The 15266-nt window shown below is 43.6% G+C and overlaps 1 protein-coding gene across 1 annotated transcript in view; it reads left to right on the top strand.

The window, feature by feature from the left end:
• FBXO42 (F-box protein 42) overlaps nt 1-15266 on the top strand; it is a gene marked incomplete at its 3' end in the record, with an annotated part of 81833 nt that overhangs the window by 29592 nt on the left and 36975 nt on the right. The window contains exon 3 of the mRNA XM_080691249.1: nt 5353-5469. Within this exon, the coding sequence (XP_080547375.1) occupies nt 5353-5469 (117 nt within the window). The remainder of the gene's footprint in view (nt 1-5352; nt 5470-15266) is intronic.

Below are 15266 nucleotides of genomic sequence, written 5' to 3'. Positions count from 1 at the left end.
AACTTAAACTATTCTCCTTCTCAGCTGCCCTGTCCATCTCCCATATAAATTAGTTTGTCAGAATCCACAAAATAGCCAGGCGTGGTGGCGCACGCTTGTAATCCCCGCGCTTGGGAGGCAGAGACAGGAGGATCGCGCAGGTTCGAAGCCAGCCGCACATGCTGGCTTAGGAGACCCTGTTTCCAAATAAAAATGTAAAAATAGGTCTGTGAGTGTAGCCCGGAGGTAGAAGGGCTTCCAGGAACCCCAGTACCACCAAAAAAAAAAAAAAAAAAAAAAAAATCCACAAAATAACGTGCTGGGTTTGATTAGGACTACATTAAATCTAAACATCAAAATAGGAAGAATTGAGATCTTAATATTGATTCTTTCTATTCATGAACATGGACTATCTCTTTATTTTACTTATTTGTACTTGACATTGAACCCAGGTGCTCATAGAAGCTGTGCCTACTCGTTCTCCATTTATTTAGATTCTAGATTTTTTAATTTTTATTTTTCCAGAGGCATTCTGTCTCCAAGCTACACCCCAGCCTTATTTTTTCCCTTTATTTTGAAACAGGGTCTCACTAAGTTGCAGAGGGCCTCACTGATTTGCTGAGGCTAGCTGCAAACCTGCTATCCTCCTGTCTCAGACTCCCAAATGCTGGGATTAAAAACATGTGCCATTGTCAGTCACCATGTCTGGCTCCCTGCCCTATTTTTTATTCTTTATTTTGAGACAAATTTCACTAAATTGAGGAGGACCTAACTAAGTAGCTGAGGCTGGGCCTTTGAACCTGGGCAATCCTCCTGTCTCAGCCTCCCAAATTCTGGGATTACAAGCATGTGCCACCATGCCAGGCTGGTTTTTTTTTTTTTTTTTCTTTTTTTCTTTTTTTTTTCAGTACTAGAACTGGAACCCAGGGGAATTCTACCTCTGAGCTACACCCCCAGCCCTATTTTTTATTCTTTATTTTGAAATAGGGTCTCATTGAGTTGCAAAGGGCCTCACTATGTAGCTGAGGCTGTCCGTGAACCACGATCCTCCTGTCTCAGCCTCCCAAATGCTGGGATTACAAGCGTGCACCACCTCGCCTGGCTTCTGTTTTTTTATTTTAAATTGTACTTGTTCGTTGTTGTTTGAAAGTAATTGATCTTCATTTATCCCAAGACAAGGTTTTTGTTTGTTTGTTTCCGGAATTGGGGATTGAACCCAGGGCTATTCTACCACTGAGCCACACCCTCAGCCCTTTTTTTTTTTTCTTTTTCTTTTTCTTTTTGTGGTGCTGAGGAGGGAACCCAGGATTATTCTACCTCCAAGCTTCACCCTTAGCCGTACTTTTTTTTTTTTTTTGGTGGTACTGAGGGTATAACCCAGGGGCTTTCTACCTCCGGGCTATATTCCCAGGCCTATTTTATACTTTATTTGTAAACAGGGTCTCACTAAGTTGCTGAGAGCCTCACTAAGTAGCTAAGGCTGACTTTGAACTCCTGCGATCCTCCTGTCTCAGCCTCCCAAGAGCAGGGTTTACGAGCGTGTGCCACCATGCCCAGCAGCTTTATTTTTTTATTTTTTATTTTGAAACAGGGTCTCACTTGAGTTGCTATTTTTTTTATTCTTTATTTTGAAACAGGATCTCACTAAGTTCCGGAGGGCCTCACTCATTTGCTGAGGCTGGCCACAAACCTGTGTGATCCTCCTGTCTCAGCTTCCCCAGTACTGGGATTACAAGCCTGAGCCCCCACATCCAGCTTCAAGATGAACTTTGATTTGTGTCCTCCTGATCATTATGTATTCATCTTTTATTCACTAGTATTTTACCTCAGTTCAACATTTGCAGATCTGTAGTACTTATTTCAACAGTATATATCTGGAATTTTTGTTACTCACTAAAAATGATCACGCTACTTAAAAATATTCCAATTTTTGTTGTTGTTGTTTGCAGTACTGAGGATGGAACCCAGGGGCATTCTACCTTCAAGCTACACCCCCTGCCCTATTTTATATTCTTTATTTTGAAAGAGGGTCTCACTGAGTTGCAAAGGGCCTCACTAAGTAGTAACAGAGGCTGTCCGCAAACCGCGATCCTCCTGTCTCAGCCTCCCAAATGCTGGGATGACAAATGTGCGCCGGCACGCCTGGCTTTCAGTTGTTTTTAACTGTGAGTTTAGTTAAATAAAATTTATCCTAGTATGGGGATAGTGAACATCATTTAGAAAACTTGTATAACCATGTACTTCTTAAGGATTTACTAAAGCGACAGATTTAGGAATGATATATTCTTTCAAATGTAACTTCATTGGTTGTATTCTTTCTTCAAAAATTTGCAGAGCTGAGCCAGCGTGGTGGCGCACACTTGTAATCCCAGCGCTTGGGAGGCTGAGACCAGAGGATCACAGTTCGAGGACAGCCTCAGCTACTTAGTGAGGTCCTCTGCAACTCAGTGAGACTCGGTTTCAAAATAAAGAATCAAAAATAGGGCAGTGGGTGTAGCTCGGAGGTCGAATGCCCCTGGGTTCCATCACCACACCTGCAAAAAAAAAAAAAATTTTTTTTTTGCAGAGCTGAGTGTGGTGTCATAACTAATCCCAGTATTTAGAATTCTGAGATAGGAAGATCACAAGGTCAGGGTCAGCCTCATCAATTTAGTAAGACCTTGTTTCTTTTTTGATATCCCAATTGAACCCAGAAGCATTCTACCTCTGAGCTACACTGTAGCTCAATTTTTTTTTTCTTTTTTTTTCTGTACTGGGAATGGAACCCAGGGGCATTCTCCCTCTGAGCTACCCCCTTGGCCCTATTTTTTAACCTTTTTATTGTTGAAACAGGGTCTCACTGAGTTGCAAAGGGCCTCGGTAAGTAGCTGAAGCTGGCCGGGAACCACGATCCTCCAGTCTCTGCCTCCCGAATGCTGGGATTACAAGCGTGCGCCACCACGCCAGGCTCCCTAGCCCAATTTTGTTTCTTATTTGGAAACAGGGTCTTACTAGGTTGCTGAGAGCCTCACTAAGTTGCTGAGGTTGGCTTTGAACTGGCTTCCTCCTGTTTCAATCTCCCACGTACTGTAATAACAAGCATGTGCTACCACACAGTTAAGACCCTGTTCAGAATAAACAAACAAAAAGCTCAGAGGTAGAATGCCCCTGGGTTCAATGCCCAGTCCCAAAAAGAAAAAAACAATTGCTCTGATGAAATTAGTCATTGAAATTAATGTTTTAGAAAAGAAATAGGGTCCCATAAACATGAAGCTTTTGCTTTTAAAAAACAGACTCAAGCAAGCATGGTGTCGCATGCTTGTAATCCCAGTACTTGGGAAGCTGAGACAGAAGGATCATGGGTTCACAGCCAGCCTCAGCTCCTGCTGCTTAGTGAGACCCTGTTTCAAAATAAAGGATAAAATACAGTGCTGGGGGAGTAGCTCAAAGGTGGAATGCCCTGTTCAATCATCAGTAACGGGAGGGGGGATATGAATATATATATACACACATACATATTATATATATAGTTTTAGGTTCACAGGAAAACAGGTATGAACATTTCCCACTTGCCCCTACCCCTGCACGCACATAGCTCCCCCTTATCAACCTTGTCCACCAGAGCAGTGCGTTTGTCAAGGCGAATGGACCTATGTCGATACAAGTCTATAGTCTACATTAACTTTTCTCTTGGTGTTGTACAATGACATGTATCTACCATTATTCTTACAGCACTTTATTGTTTTGGAACTAGAAATTAAACTCAGGGCCATTCTACCTCTGAGCTATACCCTAAGACTAATTTATTTCTTATTTGGAAACAGGGTCTCATTATGTTGTGGAGAGCCTCACTAAATATCTGAGGCTGTCCTCAAAACTGCAATCCTCCTGTGTCAGCCTCCCAAATACTGGGATAACAAGCATGTCCCACCACGCCTGGCATAAACACTTTTTAAAAAATTCATTTATTTTGCCGGGCGTGGTGGCGCACGCTTGTAATCCCCGTGCTTGGGAGGCGGAGACAGGAGGATCGCGCAGGTTCAAAGCCAGCCGTGCTGGCGTAAGAGACCCTGTTTCAAAAATATAAAATAGGTCTGGGAGTGTAGCCCGGAGGAAGAAGGGCTTCCAGAAACTCCAGTACCACCAAAAAAAATTTAAAAAAAAAAATTCATTTATTTTTAAAATTTTGTGGTACTAGGGATGGAACCCAGAGGCATTCTACCTCTAAGCTATACCCCCAGCCCTGTTTTATTCTTTATTTTGAAACAAGGGTCTCATTAAGTTGCAGAGGGCCTCACAAGTTGCTGAGACTGCCAGGGAACCTGCGATCCTCCTGTCCACCTTCCAAGCACTGGGATTACAGGCGTGCACTAGCACACCAAGAATCAAAGCTCTCTTAAAAATTTCTTTCTCAGTCATGAATTCATCATTTCATAATCTATTTTAAGCTTAGTTATTTTATCTTTAAGATGGGAGAGTGCTTGGTAGCCATAGTTTAGCTTTATACTTATTTTAATTCAGATACCTATGCTAGTTCAGATACTTTTTAACCTTTTTTTGTGTTTGTGTGGTACTGGGAGACTGAACCCAGTAGGCATTCTACCTCTGAGATAGACCTTCAGCCCTTTTTTAGTTTTTGCTTGTAAGTAGTCTCACTGTGTTGCTGAGGCTGGTTTGGACCTGTGATCCTCCTGTCTCAGTCTCGCAAGTACTGGGATTACAGACGTGTACCCCCATGCTCGGGTTGCCATATTTTCTCACAAAGCTATCCTCCACTCCTTTGCATTAGAGTCAGTGGTATCAGTGGCCTTGCTGTACTGCTAGTATTGATCTCAGGGGTGTTCTACCTTCGTGCTCTGCTCCCATCCCTAAGTTTTTATTTGGAAACAGGTTCTCAGCAAGTTGCCAAGAGTCTCGCTAAGTTGCTCTGGCTGCCTTCCAACCTGTGATTCTCTTGTCTCAACCTCCCAATATTGGGATTAATGGCGTGCACTGCTAAATCCGGCTGAGCTGTTTTCTTTGAATAAAAATGGAAGAAATTTGAACTCCTTTAAAAACTTATGACTAGTGGACGTGGTGGCGCACGCTTGTAATCCCAGCATTCGGGAGGCTGAGACAGGAGGATCTTGGTTCTTGGACAGCCTCAGCTACTTAGTGAGGCCCTTTGTAGCTCAGTGAGACCGTGTTTCAAAATAAAGAATAAAAATAAGATAAGGGGGTGTAGCTTAAAGGTAGAATGCCCCTGGCTTCCATCCCCAGTACTGCAAAAAAAAAAAAAAAGCTACGACTTAGAAAAGTGATAAAATATATGAAAGACATCGCTTCATATGGTTTTGGTGGTCTTATCTCCAAGTTTAAGTGTCGAGGTGAGGCGTTTATTCTTTTTGTCCTTAGGTGTAGCCCACCAGTGCTATCATGGCTTCATGAAGGCTGTCCAGGAAGGGAACATTCAGTGGGAAAGCCGAACTTACCCGTATCCTGGAACCCCGATCACTCAGAGGTTTTCACACAGTAAGTACCTAATGTGTACCTTGCTTGTGCTAATGTCTCTAGAGACAATTTTAGATGTATGTATTTTTTATTTATGTAGTGTGTGTGTGTGACTGAGACCTCTGAGTTACACCTCCAGCCCTCTTTTATTTTTTATTTATTTCCTTTTTTTTTTTTTTTTTTTTTTGGTGGTACTGGGGTTCCTGGAAGCCCTTCTACCTCCGGGCTACACTCCTAGGCCTATTTTTTATTTTTGGAAACAGGGTCTCTTAAGCCAGCACGGCTGGCTTCGAACTTGCGCGATCCTCCTGTCTCTGCCTCCCAAGCGCAGTGATTACAAGCGTGCGCCACCACTCCCGGCCTATTTACTTATTTTCGTGTGTGGTACTGGGGCAGGACTCCAGAAGCATTCTGCCTTCCAGCTACTCTCCCAGCCTGATTTTATTTCTTACTTGGAAACAGGGTCTTGCTAGGTCGATAAAAGTCTTACTACTTGTTGAGTGAAGCTGTTCTCCAGTCCTCCTGTCTCAGCCTCCCAAGTCCTGGAATTAATAGGCATGCACCACCCTGCCCAGTTAATTTTATTTTTTCTATTTTGAAACAGGTCTTACTAAGTTGTGGAGGGCCTTATTTAGTTGCTGAGCTTGGACATGGACCTGCCATCCTCCCCTCTCAGCATCCCAAGTTCTGGGATTACAGCATGTGCTACCATGCCTGGCTTTAAAAACGTTTTTAAACAGGGTCTTAGTAAGTTAATGTTAGTCTCACTACTTGCTGAGGATGTCCTTGAACCTGTGACCCTATTTTCCCAGCCTCCCAAGTACTGAGATTATAAGTGCGCTCCACTAGCTGGACGTGGTGCCACACGCTTGTAATCCCAGCATTCGGGAGGCTGAGACTGGAGGATCACGGTTCGCAGACAGCCTCAGCTACTCAGTGAGGTGAGGTTCTTTGCAACTCAGTGAGACACAGTTTCAGAATTAAAAAAATAGGGCTAGGAGTGTAGCTCAGAGGTATAATGCCCCTGGGTTTCATCCCTAGTACCACACCAAAAGAAAGGAAAGAAAGAAAGAAAGAAAAGAAAGAAAAAAAGAAAGAAAGAAAATAAGTATGCTCCACCATGCCCATCTTGTTTATTTATTTATTTATTTTGAACACAGAGGCAATCTACTTCCTAGCTATACCCCCCAGACCTAGTTTTTAATTTTTTGAAACAGGGTTCTCACTGAATTGAAAAGGGCCTTGCTAAGTAGCTGAGGCTGTCCGTGAACCACTATCCTCCTGTCTTAGCCTCCTGAATGCGTGCACCCCCACATCCAGCTTGTCTGACTTTTTTTTTTTTTTTTTTGAGGTATTGGGGATGGAACCCAAGGGTATTCTAACTCAAAGCTACACCCCAGTCCTATTTTTTATTTTGAAACAGGGTCTCACTGAGTTGCAAAGGGCCCCACTAAGTAGCTGAAGCTGTCTGCAAACTGCGATCCTCCTGTCTTGGCCTCCCGAGTGCTGGGATAAGTATGCGCCACCATGCCCGGCTTGTCTGGCTTTTTTAATGAAGAGAATATAAAATGAGATTTGATTAAGTTCATAAACAGAATTAGGAAGAAGTGTAAGCCTAAATATATTGTAAGGGCTGGGGTTGTGGTTCAGTAATAAAGCCATTGCCTACGTGACGCCTGTGTTTAATCCCCAGTACTGCAAATACTGGTATAACATAGCCATATATGTTTGACAAACACAGAATTTGACTGGAGTCACAGATGTTTTTTAACATGAAAGCTAATGATTATAAAATATAAATTTGAAAAGTAAAACTTTAAATGAAATATTCTGGCAAATAATTGTAATTAAGTATTTATTTATTTATTATTTTGTGGTATTGAGAGTGGAACCCAGGGGCTTTTCTACCTCCAGGTTATACTCCCAGACATATTTTATATTTTATTTAGAAACAGGGTCTCACTAAGTTGCTGAGAGCCTCACTAAGTAGCTGAGGCTGGCTTTGAACTTATATGCTCCTCCTGTCTCAGCCTCCCAAGCGCGGGGATTACAAGCATATGTCACCACACCCAGCTGTAATTAAGTATTTAAAATTGCTCTAGAATTAACTGTTTTCATTGATTTTTAATTTTTTTAATTTTTTATTTTTATGGCAATGGGGATTAAAAGCACAGGGGCATTCTATCTCCCAGCTACCCCTCAGCCCTATTTTATTTATTTTTTTAATTTTGCAGCAGGTCTTGCTGGGTTGATGAGAGTCTCACTACTTGCTAATACTGTCCTCGAACCTGTGATTCTCCTGTCTCAGCCTCCTACTACTGGGATTAAAAGTGTGCACCATGCCGGGCCCAGCTTTCATTGATTTTTTTTTTTTTTTAAGATATCTGTCTTATTCTACCAGTGTTTCATATCATTCCATCAGAGGTGAGATGGAGAGCTGGCATGGTGGTACATGGTTTCCGTCCCAGTATTTGGGAGGCTGAAACAAGAGGATTGCAGGTTCAAAGCCAGCCTCAGCAACCTCATAAAGTCTTCCTCGGTTTAGTGAGACTCTGTTTCAAAATTTAAAAAATAAAATACAAAGTGAGATGGAAGTGCAGTGTGTAGTGGCCCACACTTGTAATCCCGGTTCTTGGGAGTCTTGAGTTCAAGAGGGCCACAGGTTTAAGGTGAGCCTCAGCAACTGAGTGAGACCCTGTTCAAAAATAGGGCTGAGGATAGGCGTGGTGGCGCACGCTTGTAATCCCAGCATTCGGGAGGCTGAGACTGGAGGATCGCGGTTCGCGGACAGCCTCAGCTACTTAGTGAGGCCCTCCGCAACTTAGTGAGACTCTATTTCAAAATAAAGAATAAAAAATAGGAAGCCGGGCATGGTGGCCCATGCTTATAATCCCCACGCTTGGGAGGCAGAGACAGGAGGATTGCGCAGGTTTGAAGCCAGCCACACTGGTTTACGAGACCCTGTTTCAAAATATAAAAAATAGGTCTGGGAGTGTAGCCCGGAGGTAGAAGGGCTTCCAGGAACCCCAGTACCACCAAAAAAAAAAAAAAAAAATAGGACAGGGGTATAGCTCAGAAGTTGAATGTCCCTGGGTTCCATCTCCAGACCCACCCAAAAAAAAAAAAAAAAATAGGGCTGAGGGTATAGCTTAGTGGTAGGATACCCCTGAGTTTAATCCGTAGTAACACAAATAAATAAATACACAAGTAATAATAAGTGTGATGGTGGTATTATGTATCTGACTTTTTTTTTTTTTTTTTTTTGGCAGTACTAGGGATGGAAGCCACAGGCATTCTACCTCCAAGCTGTACCTCCAGACTTATTTTTTATTCTTTATTTTGAAACAGGGTCTCACTGAGTTGCAAAGGGCCTCACTAAGTGGTAGCTGAGGCTGTCTGTGAACCACCATCCTCCTGTCTCAGCCTCCCAAATGCTGGAATTACAAGTGTGCGCCACCATGCTCGGCTCTATTTTTTATTCTTTATTAGGATATTGCTAAGTTGAGACGCCTCACTAAGTAGCTGAGGCTGGTCATGAACTTGTGATCCTATGTCTTAGTCTCCCAAGTACTGGGATTACAGGTGTGCGCCACCACGCCTGGCTGTGACCTTCTTAGGAGAAATCAAAAGAATATTTAGTCAGTAAACTAGCTTTTGCTAGTAGATTACCACAACATGGAGGCACTTGTGTGAAGGGGCAATGGAAAAGAACAGTACAGTAAGAAGTAAGCCCACAGAAGTTCAGAGATTGGTGGGTTTGAGTACTTTAAAAATTCTTCAGTTTTTATTTTAAATCCAAAAAGACGTGCTATAGGTGATTTTTTAAAAAACATCTATAGCAGCCAGGCGTGGTGGCGCACGCTTGTAATCCCTGTGCTTGGGAGGCGGAGACAGGAGGATCGCGCTGGTTCGGAGCCAGCTGCGCTGGCTTAAGAGACCCTGTTTCCAAATATATATGTGTATATATGTATATATATGTATACATATATATACATATATATACATATATATATATATACATATATATATATATATATATATATATATATATATATAATAGGTCTGGGAGATAGAAGGGCTTCCAGAAACCCCAATACCGCAAAAAAAAAAAAAAAAAAAAAAAACATCTTTAGCAACCAGGCATGGTGGTACATGCTTGTAATACCAGTACTTGGGAGGCTGAGACAGGAGAATCGCAGATCCTAGGCTATCCTCAGCAACGTAGTGAATCTTTCAGTAACCTAATGAGACCAAAGACTGGGGCTCAGAGGGTGAGCGCCCCTGGGTTCGGTCCCGGCTCCGTAACAAAGCCTGTATATGTAATTGTCTCTTGACGCGTCTCATTGTTCTCTTCCACCCATCGCTAACACTGTGTCTAGACAACGGGCAAACTGAAGCGCGCCACGACCGCGCAAGGGCGCCTTCAAGATAGGTTGAAACGCACGCATTTCTTCCTTAGCTCCTTTCTTTCTATTCTGTATTTCTCCCTTGATCTCAGTTTTCTTATCCATAATATATTTGAATTGAGGTCCACATTTCTCATTCTTTGCTTATGTTGCCATAGAGATACTAGATGTTTCAGATTCAGTCAGATAAAAGTGGAACTCAAATTTTCTGCTTTTTTAATTCAGTTAATGTTATTATCATTCAGTTAAAGAAACTTGAAATCTTGGATTCATCCTCACTTCCTCGCTTTCCATCATTACATCTTCTCTAAATCATCACCATGCACTGTTTTTTTTTGTTGTTTGTTTGTTTGTTTTGGGGGGGTTTGGGGATGGAGCCCAGGGCATTCAACCTCTGAGCTACACCCCCTTCCCTATTTTGTAATCTTTATTTTGAAACCGGGTCTCACTGAGTTGCAGAGGGCCTCACTAAGTAGCTGAGGCTGTTGGCGAACCGCGATCCTCTGGTCTCACCTCCCGAATGCTGGGATTACAAGCGTGCGCCACCACACCGGGCTTTGTTATTTTATTTTTGCAACACTAGAATCAAATCCAGGACCTTGGGCATGGTATACAAGTGCGCTTAGCTGCACACCCAGCCCACAATACACTTCTAATGGTTTTCTTGCCATCTCTTTTTTTGGTGGTCCTGGGGTTCCTGGAAGCCCTTCTACCTCCAGGCTACACTCCCAGACCCGTTTTATACTTCTTTATTTGGAAACAGGGTCTCTTAAGCCAGCGCGGCTGACTTCAAACCTGCAGAGGGCCTCGCTAAGGAGCCGAGGCTGTCCTCGAATCGCCATCCTCCTGTCTCCGCCTCCCAAGCGCGTGAGGATTACAAGCGTGCGCCACCATGCCGGGCCTCTTTCTTCTCTTTTTATCTGTACCTGGACCAGACGTTATTGTCTAAAATTGAGGATAGTAGGCCAGGAGAGGTGGAGCATACCTGCAATTCCAGCCATTGGAAAGGCTGAGGCAGGAGATTGAGCTTTAAAACCCTGGAAGAGGCCTTTCTTTTTTTTTAAAAAAAAAAAAAAAAGCAAACCAGATGTTGTGGCCCAGGCCACTGGTTTGCAGCCAGCCTCAGCAACTTGTGAGGAGAGAGAGAGAGAGAGAGAGAGAGAGAGAGAGAGAGGGAGGGAGGGAGGGAGGATAAATGAATGAATATGGATGGCTGGGCTGTAGCGCAGTATTAGAACTCTTGCCTAGCATGAGATCAATCCCCATTATTGCAAAATAAAATTAGGGATAGTGCTACCTTCTGGGATATTTGGAGACCCAGTGGGTGAGGTGAGATCGTTGTTTTCTGACTCAACTAGAAAACACTGCAATCTTTTGTTTTGTGTGCTTATTGGTGCGTTACAGCCTCACATCATTAATGCACCTTAGCGATGGTGACACGCGTGCATTTCCGTGGCTCCTCCCACCCTCTCGCCTCCCCAGGCAGGGTGTCGAGGTTGACATTGGGATTTTCATGTATGTACATGATGTCGATGGAAGTGAGTTCTTCGTTGGTCTACCCCCTCCCCACAGACCGAGAACACTTAGAACCTGTGTGTGTGTGTGTGTGTGTGTGTGTGTGTGTGTGTGTGTGTGTGGCACTAGGGGTGGAACCCAGGGGTTTTCTACCTCTGGGCTAGACTCCCAGACCTATTTTATGGTTTATTTGGAAACAGGGTCTCACTAAGTTGCTGAGAGCCTAAGTAGCTGAGGCTGGCTTTGAACCTGTGTGATCCTCCTGTCTCGGCCTCCCAAGCGCGGGGATTACAGGCGTGCGCCCCCATGCCCGGCTCTTCCTTAAAAGCATTTAATAAGCAAAAATCAAGATGCTAGATGTTGTGCAGTACTGGGCGTGGGACGTCTGTCATCTCAGCACCTGGGGGGTTAAGCAAGGAGGACGAAGGTTCAAGACCAACTCAGCGATTTAGGAAGACTCCGTTGCACAAAATAAAATAGGGCTGGGGTTGTAGTTCAGAGTTAAAATGTCCCTGGGTTCAATCCCCAGTACCAAAAATGAAAATGTAATAAGTTTTGCAGTTCTTGCCATGATCCTACATACAGTGAATTGCACAAAAAAATTGTTCTGGCCAAAAATTACAGAAGCCGTATCAGGAAACAGTGAGCGTGGAGCACAGAGCTGCGCTTGTTGCTTCTGCGTGGAGGTGTTCCACTCCGCCTGGCCTGTGTTCTGGATCTGGCTCACCTTTTCAGCCAGGTTCCAGCCTGCGCCTCCACCGTATGTCTTACATGTCCCTGCCTGACGGCTTTGTTTGGAATCCCTGGTTTCATTTTTCTTCCATCCTTCCTCTCCTTCCTGTTCTCTTTCACCCCTAGACTTGTTTGCTCTTGTTAACTGACTGAAAGTATCCTGTCTTCTAAAATTCATTTCAAAGGCAAACTCCTCACAAAGTGCTCTCCAATTCGCCAGTGTTGAGATTAAGCTCTTATCTTTCTTGGCTTGTACTCCCCTAGTACATGGTTCATATCTTCCTAATATTTATTACCATCTGTCTTTACCAGTCTTATCTGCAGAAGACGCTGCATCAAAAGAGGACAGAGAGCCGAGTGTGGTGGCGCACGCTTGTAATCCCAGCACTTGGGGGGCTGAGACAGGAGGATCGCAGGTTCACAGCCAGCCTCAGCTACTTAGTGAGGCCCTCTGCAACTTAGACACTATTTCAAAATAAGAGAATAAGGCTGAGACAGGAGGAACTTGGTTCATGGACATCTTCAGCTACTTAGGCCCTCTGCAACTCAGTGAGACCCTATTTCATAATAAAGAATAAAAAATAGGGCAGGGGTATCACTGGGAAGTAGAATGTCCCTGGGTTCCACCCCGAGTACTGCAAATAAAATAATAAAAAAAATGGGTCTGGAAGTGTAGCTTGGAGGTAGAATACCCCTGGGTTCAGTCCCCAGTACTGAGAGGGAGGGAGGGAGGGAGGGAGGGAGGGAGGGAGGGAGGGAAGGAAGGAAGGAAGGAAGGAAGGAAGGAAGGAAGGAAGGAAGGAGCGAGCTAGGCACAGTGGCACAGGTTTGTAACTCCATACCTGGGAGGGTTAGACCGGAGGGTTGCAGGTTCAAGGCCAGCCTCCACAACTTAGATCCTCAGCAGCTGAGCAAGAATAGGATGTTGTTTGGGGGTATAATTCAGAGGGAGAATGCCCTGGGCTCAATCTCTAGTACCAAAATAAAAAAAGGAAAGAACTTTGACTTGGGAATGAAATTTCTTGACCCTTCTAACCTGTAATTTATTCATCTATAAAGTGCATATGAAAAGTTCTGCTTGTGCACAGGTTTGCTGAGAAATATAATTGAGGAAATACTTATGAAAATGTGTTTTAAGCTGTAAAGTGGTGGCGTGATGATGGTGTCTCTTCCACAAGATTGTCATCTGCCTAAGAACAGTCTGCCTGAGGGTGGCCGGGCCCCCTGACTTAGGCGTCCTTGTGCCTTGTCATAGGACTCGGTTCACAGTGATTTCTAATAATTTGATATCAGTAAATTTTACTATCTATAGTGTTTTGTGGATCTAGAGCAACAAAGAGAGTCTTTTCTATGTAAACATCTGAGACAAAAAAGGCAGGTGAAATGATAAAGCCAGTCCTACTTTCTTGGGAAGTGCGGTGAGTGTCCATGGCTATCGTGCGGCCTTTCCTAATGCAGGCTGTCCTTTGCAGGTTGACGTAGGGCTGATTAGGCCCCATCCTTGTGCTTTGGAAGACTTGGGTGTTCAGGCTTCCACTCTGGCCAGGCGGTTCCACACACTGCTAGTCTTGCTCCTTCCGGAGCCTGCAGGCCCCAGCTGGATAACCACCCTTGCCTGGTCCAGAGTTATGTAATTACAGACTTTTATCAGATATGTTCTGGCTTGTAGATGTAAGGCACATACAGCATTTTCTCTGTAAGCATGGGATAAGTGCCTGAGGGCCTTTCCCTGGAGATGAGTGGGAAAACAAAAGAGAACCTAATGTCTGAAGGTTGGAGTCTCCATTAGTGAGCGTTTAGCAGTGCCCTCTGCACCACGGAAAATAGGAGATTACCTGCTGGGGTGTGTGTGTGTGTGTGTGTGTGTGTGTGTGTGTGTAGTTAAATCATGAATATTTGACTTGCCTTTGAATAGGGAGGGACTGTTCTATAGTAATTTGTTTGTGGAGCCATCAAATCCATTTCAGATTTTTTTTTTTTTTTTTTTTCTGGTACTAGGGTGGAACCCAGGGGCATTCTACCTCCAAGCTATGCCTCCAGCCCAATTTTTTGTTCTTTATTTTGAATCAGGGTCTTACTGAGTTGCGAAGGGCTTTATTAAGTAGTGGCTGAGGCTGTCCATGAATCGTGATCTCCCAGTCTTAGCCTCCCAAGTGCTGGGATTACGCGTGTGTATCCTCACACCCGGCCCTTCATTTCAGAAATTTGAAGAGAGAGAGCAATTGTAATAATTTCAGTATTTCTTAGTACAGTATTTGTTCTGTTCTCTGAGCCATAACTTCTGTATAGCACACTCCAGTGGACTTGATGTTCTGGAGGGGAAAAAAAAGCCTTTTATTTGGGTGGAAAACTTGAGTGAAAGGGAAATGACTGCTTGGCAGTGGGAATTGCTCAGATTCTTAGTTTTTCTAAAGGCCCCTTTGAACTTGTTAGGTGTACCTGCTAAAATCAACATATAGGGGTCTTAAATAAAGATCAGCAGTAAACAGAGTCCAGCAGGGTGCTTAAGATACTTGAATGTATTATTGATAGTTATTTTCTCATTCTGTTATATCTGACTTCTAAACATAGAATTGTCTAAATTGACCCCTTTCCTCTCCAGCCCTAATGGTAATTGCCTGCTGGTCATTGAAAATCTAGTTGTGTGTGAAACTTGACATTTCAGGCCCATTGGCTGCATACTTGGGGTGTCCCTTTCTCTTCCAGAAACCTTCGTGTGCTCAAAGAGAAGCAGGAAAATGCTGACTGACCTATTTTAGTAGAGGATTAAAATACATGTGGTAAGGACCTCATGGGGCCCAGCTGCTGGCTGGGTTTTCAATCCAAATACAGAAGAAGAATGTTTGCTATCTCTTTGAAAATAAAGGCGCTGGGCTCTTGCTACAGGAAGGAAGCACGTGCTGAGACGTTGTTTGTGAAGAATGAGGAGCCATAGATTAGTCTGTGATTCTTGTAGTTATATGATTATGGACTTTTTATTAAACAGTTAAGATTTCAGAAGCCATAGAACATTGCTAGTTTCTGTTCAGGAAGTCCTGATAGTCAGAAGAATGTTCTTTTATGCCTAGGACCAGTTCAATTTTAAACTCCCCATTTGTTGAGGGTACTAGGTGGAGATGGGTCTAAGAGCAGCAAGGTGTCTGAGCTGAGCCTTTAAGGAGACGC

This window comes from Muscardinus avellanarius, assembly GCF_963383645.1.
Source record: "Muscardinus avellanarius genome assembly, chromosome: 3".
In the NCBI taxonomy this organism is placed as follows: domain Eukaryota; kingdom Metazoa; phylum Chordata; class Mammalia; order Rodentia; family Gliridae; genus Muscardinus; species Muscardinus avellanarius.
The sequence above is the reverse complement of the archived record's forward strand: the minus strand, read 5'-3'. Positions and strand labels throughout refer to the sequence as shown.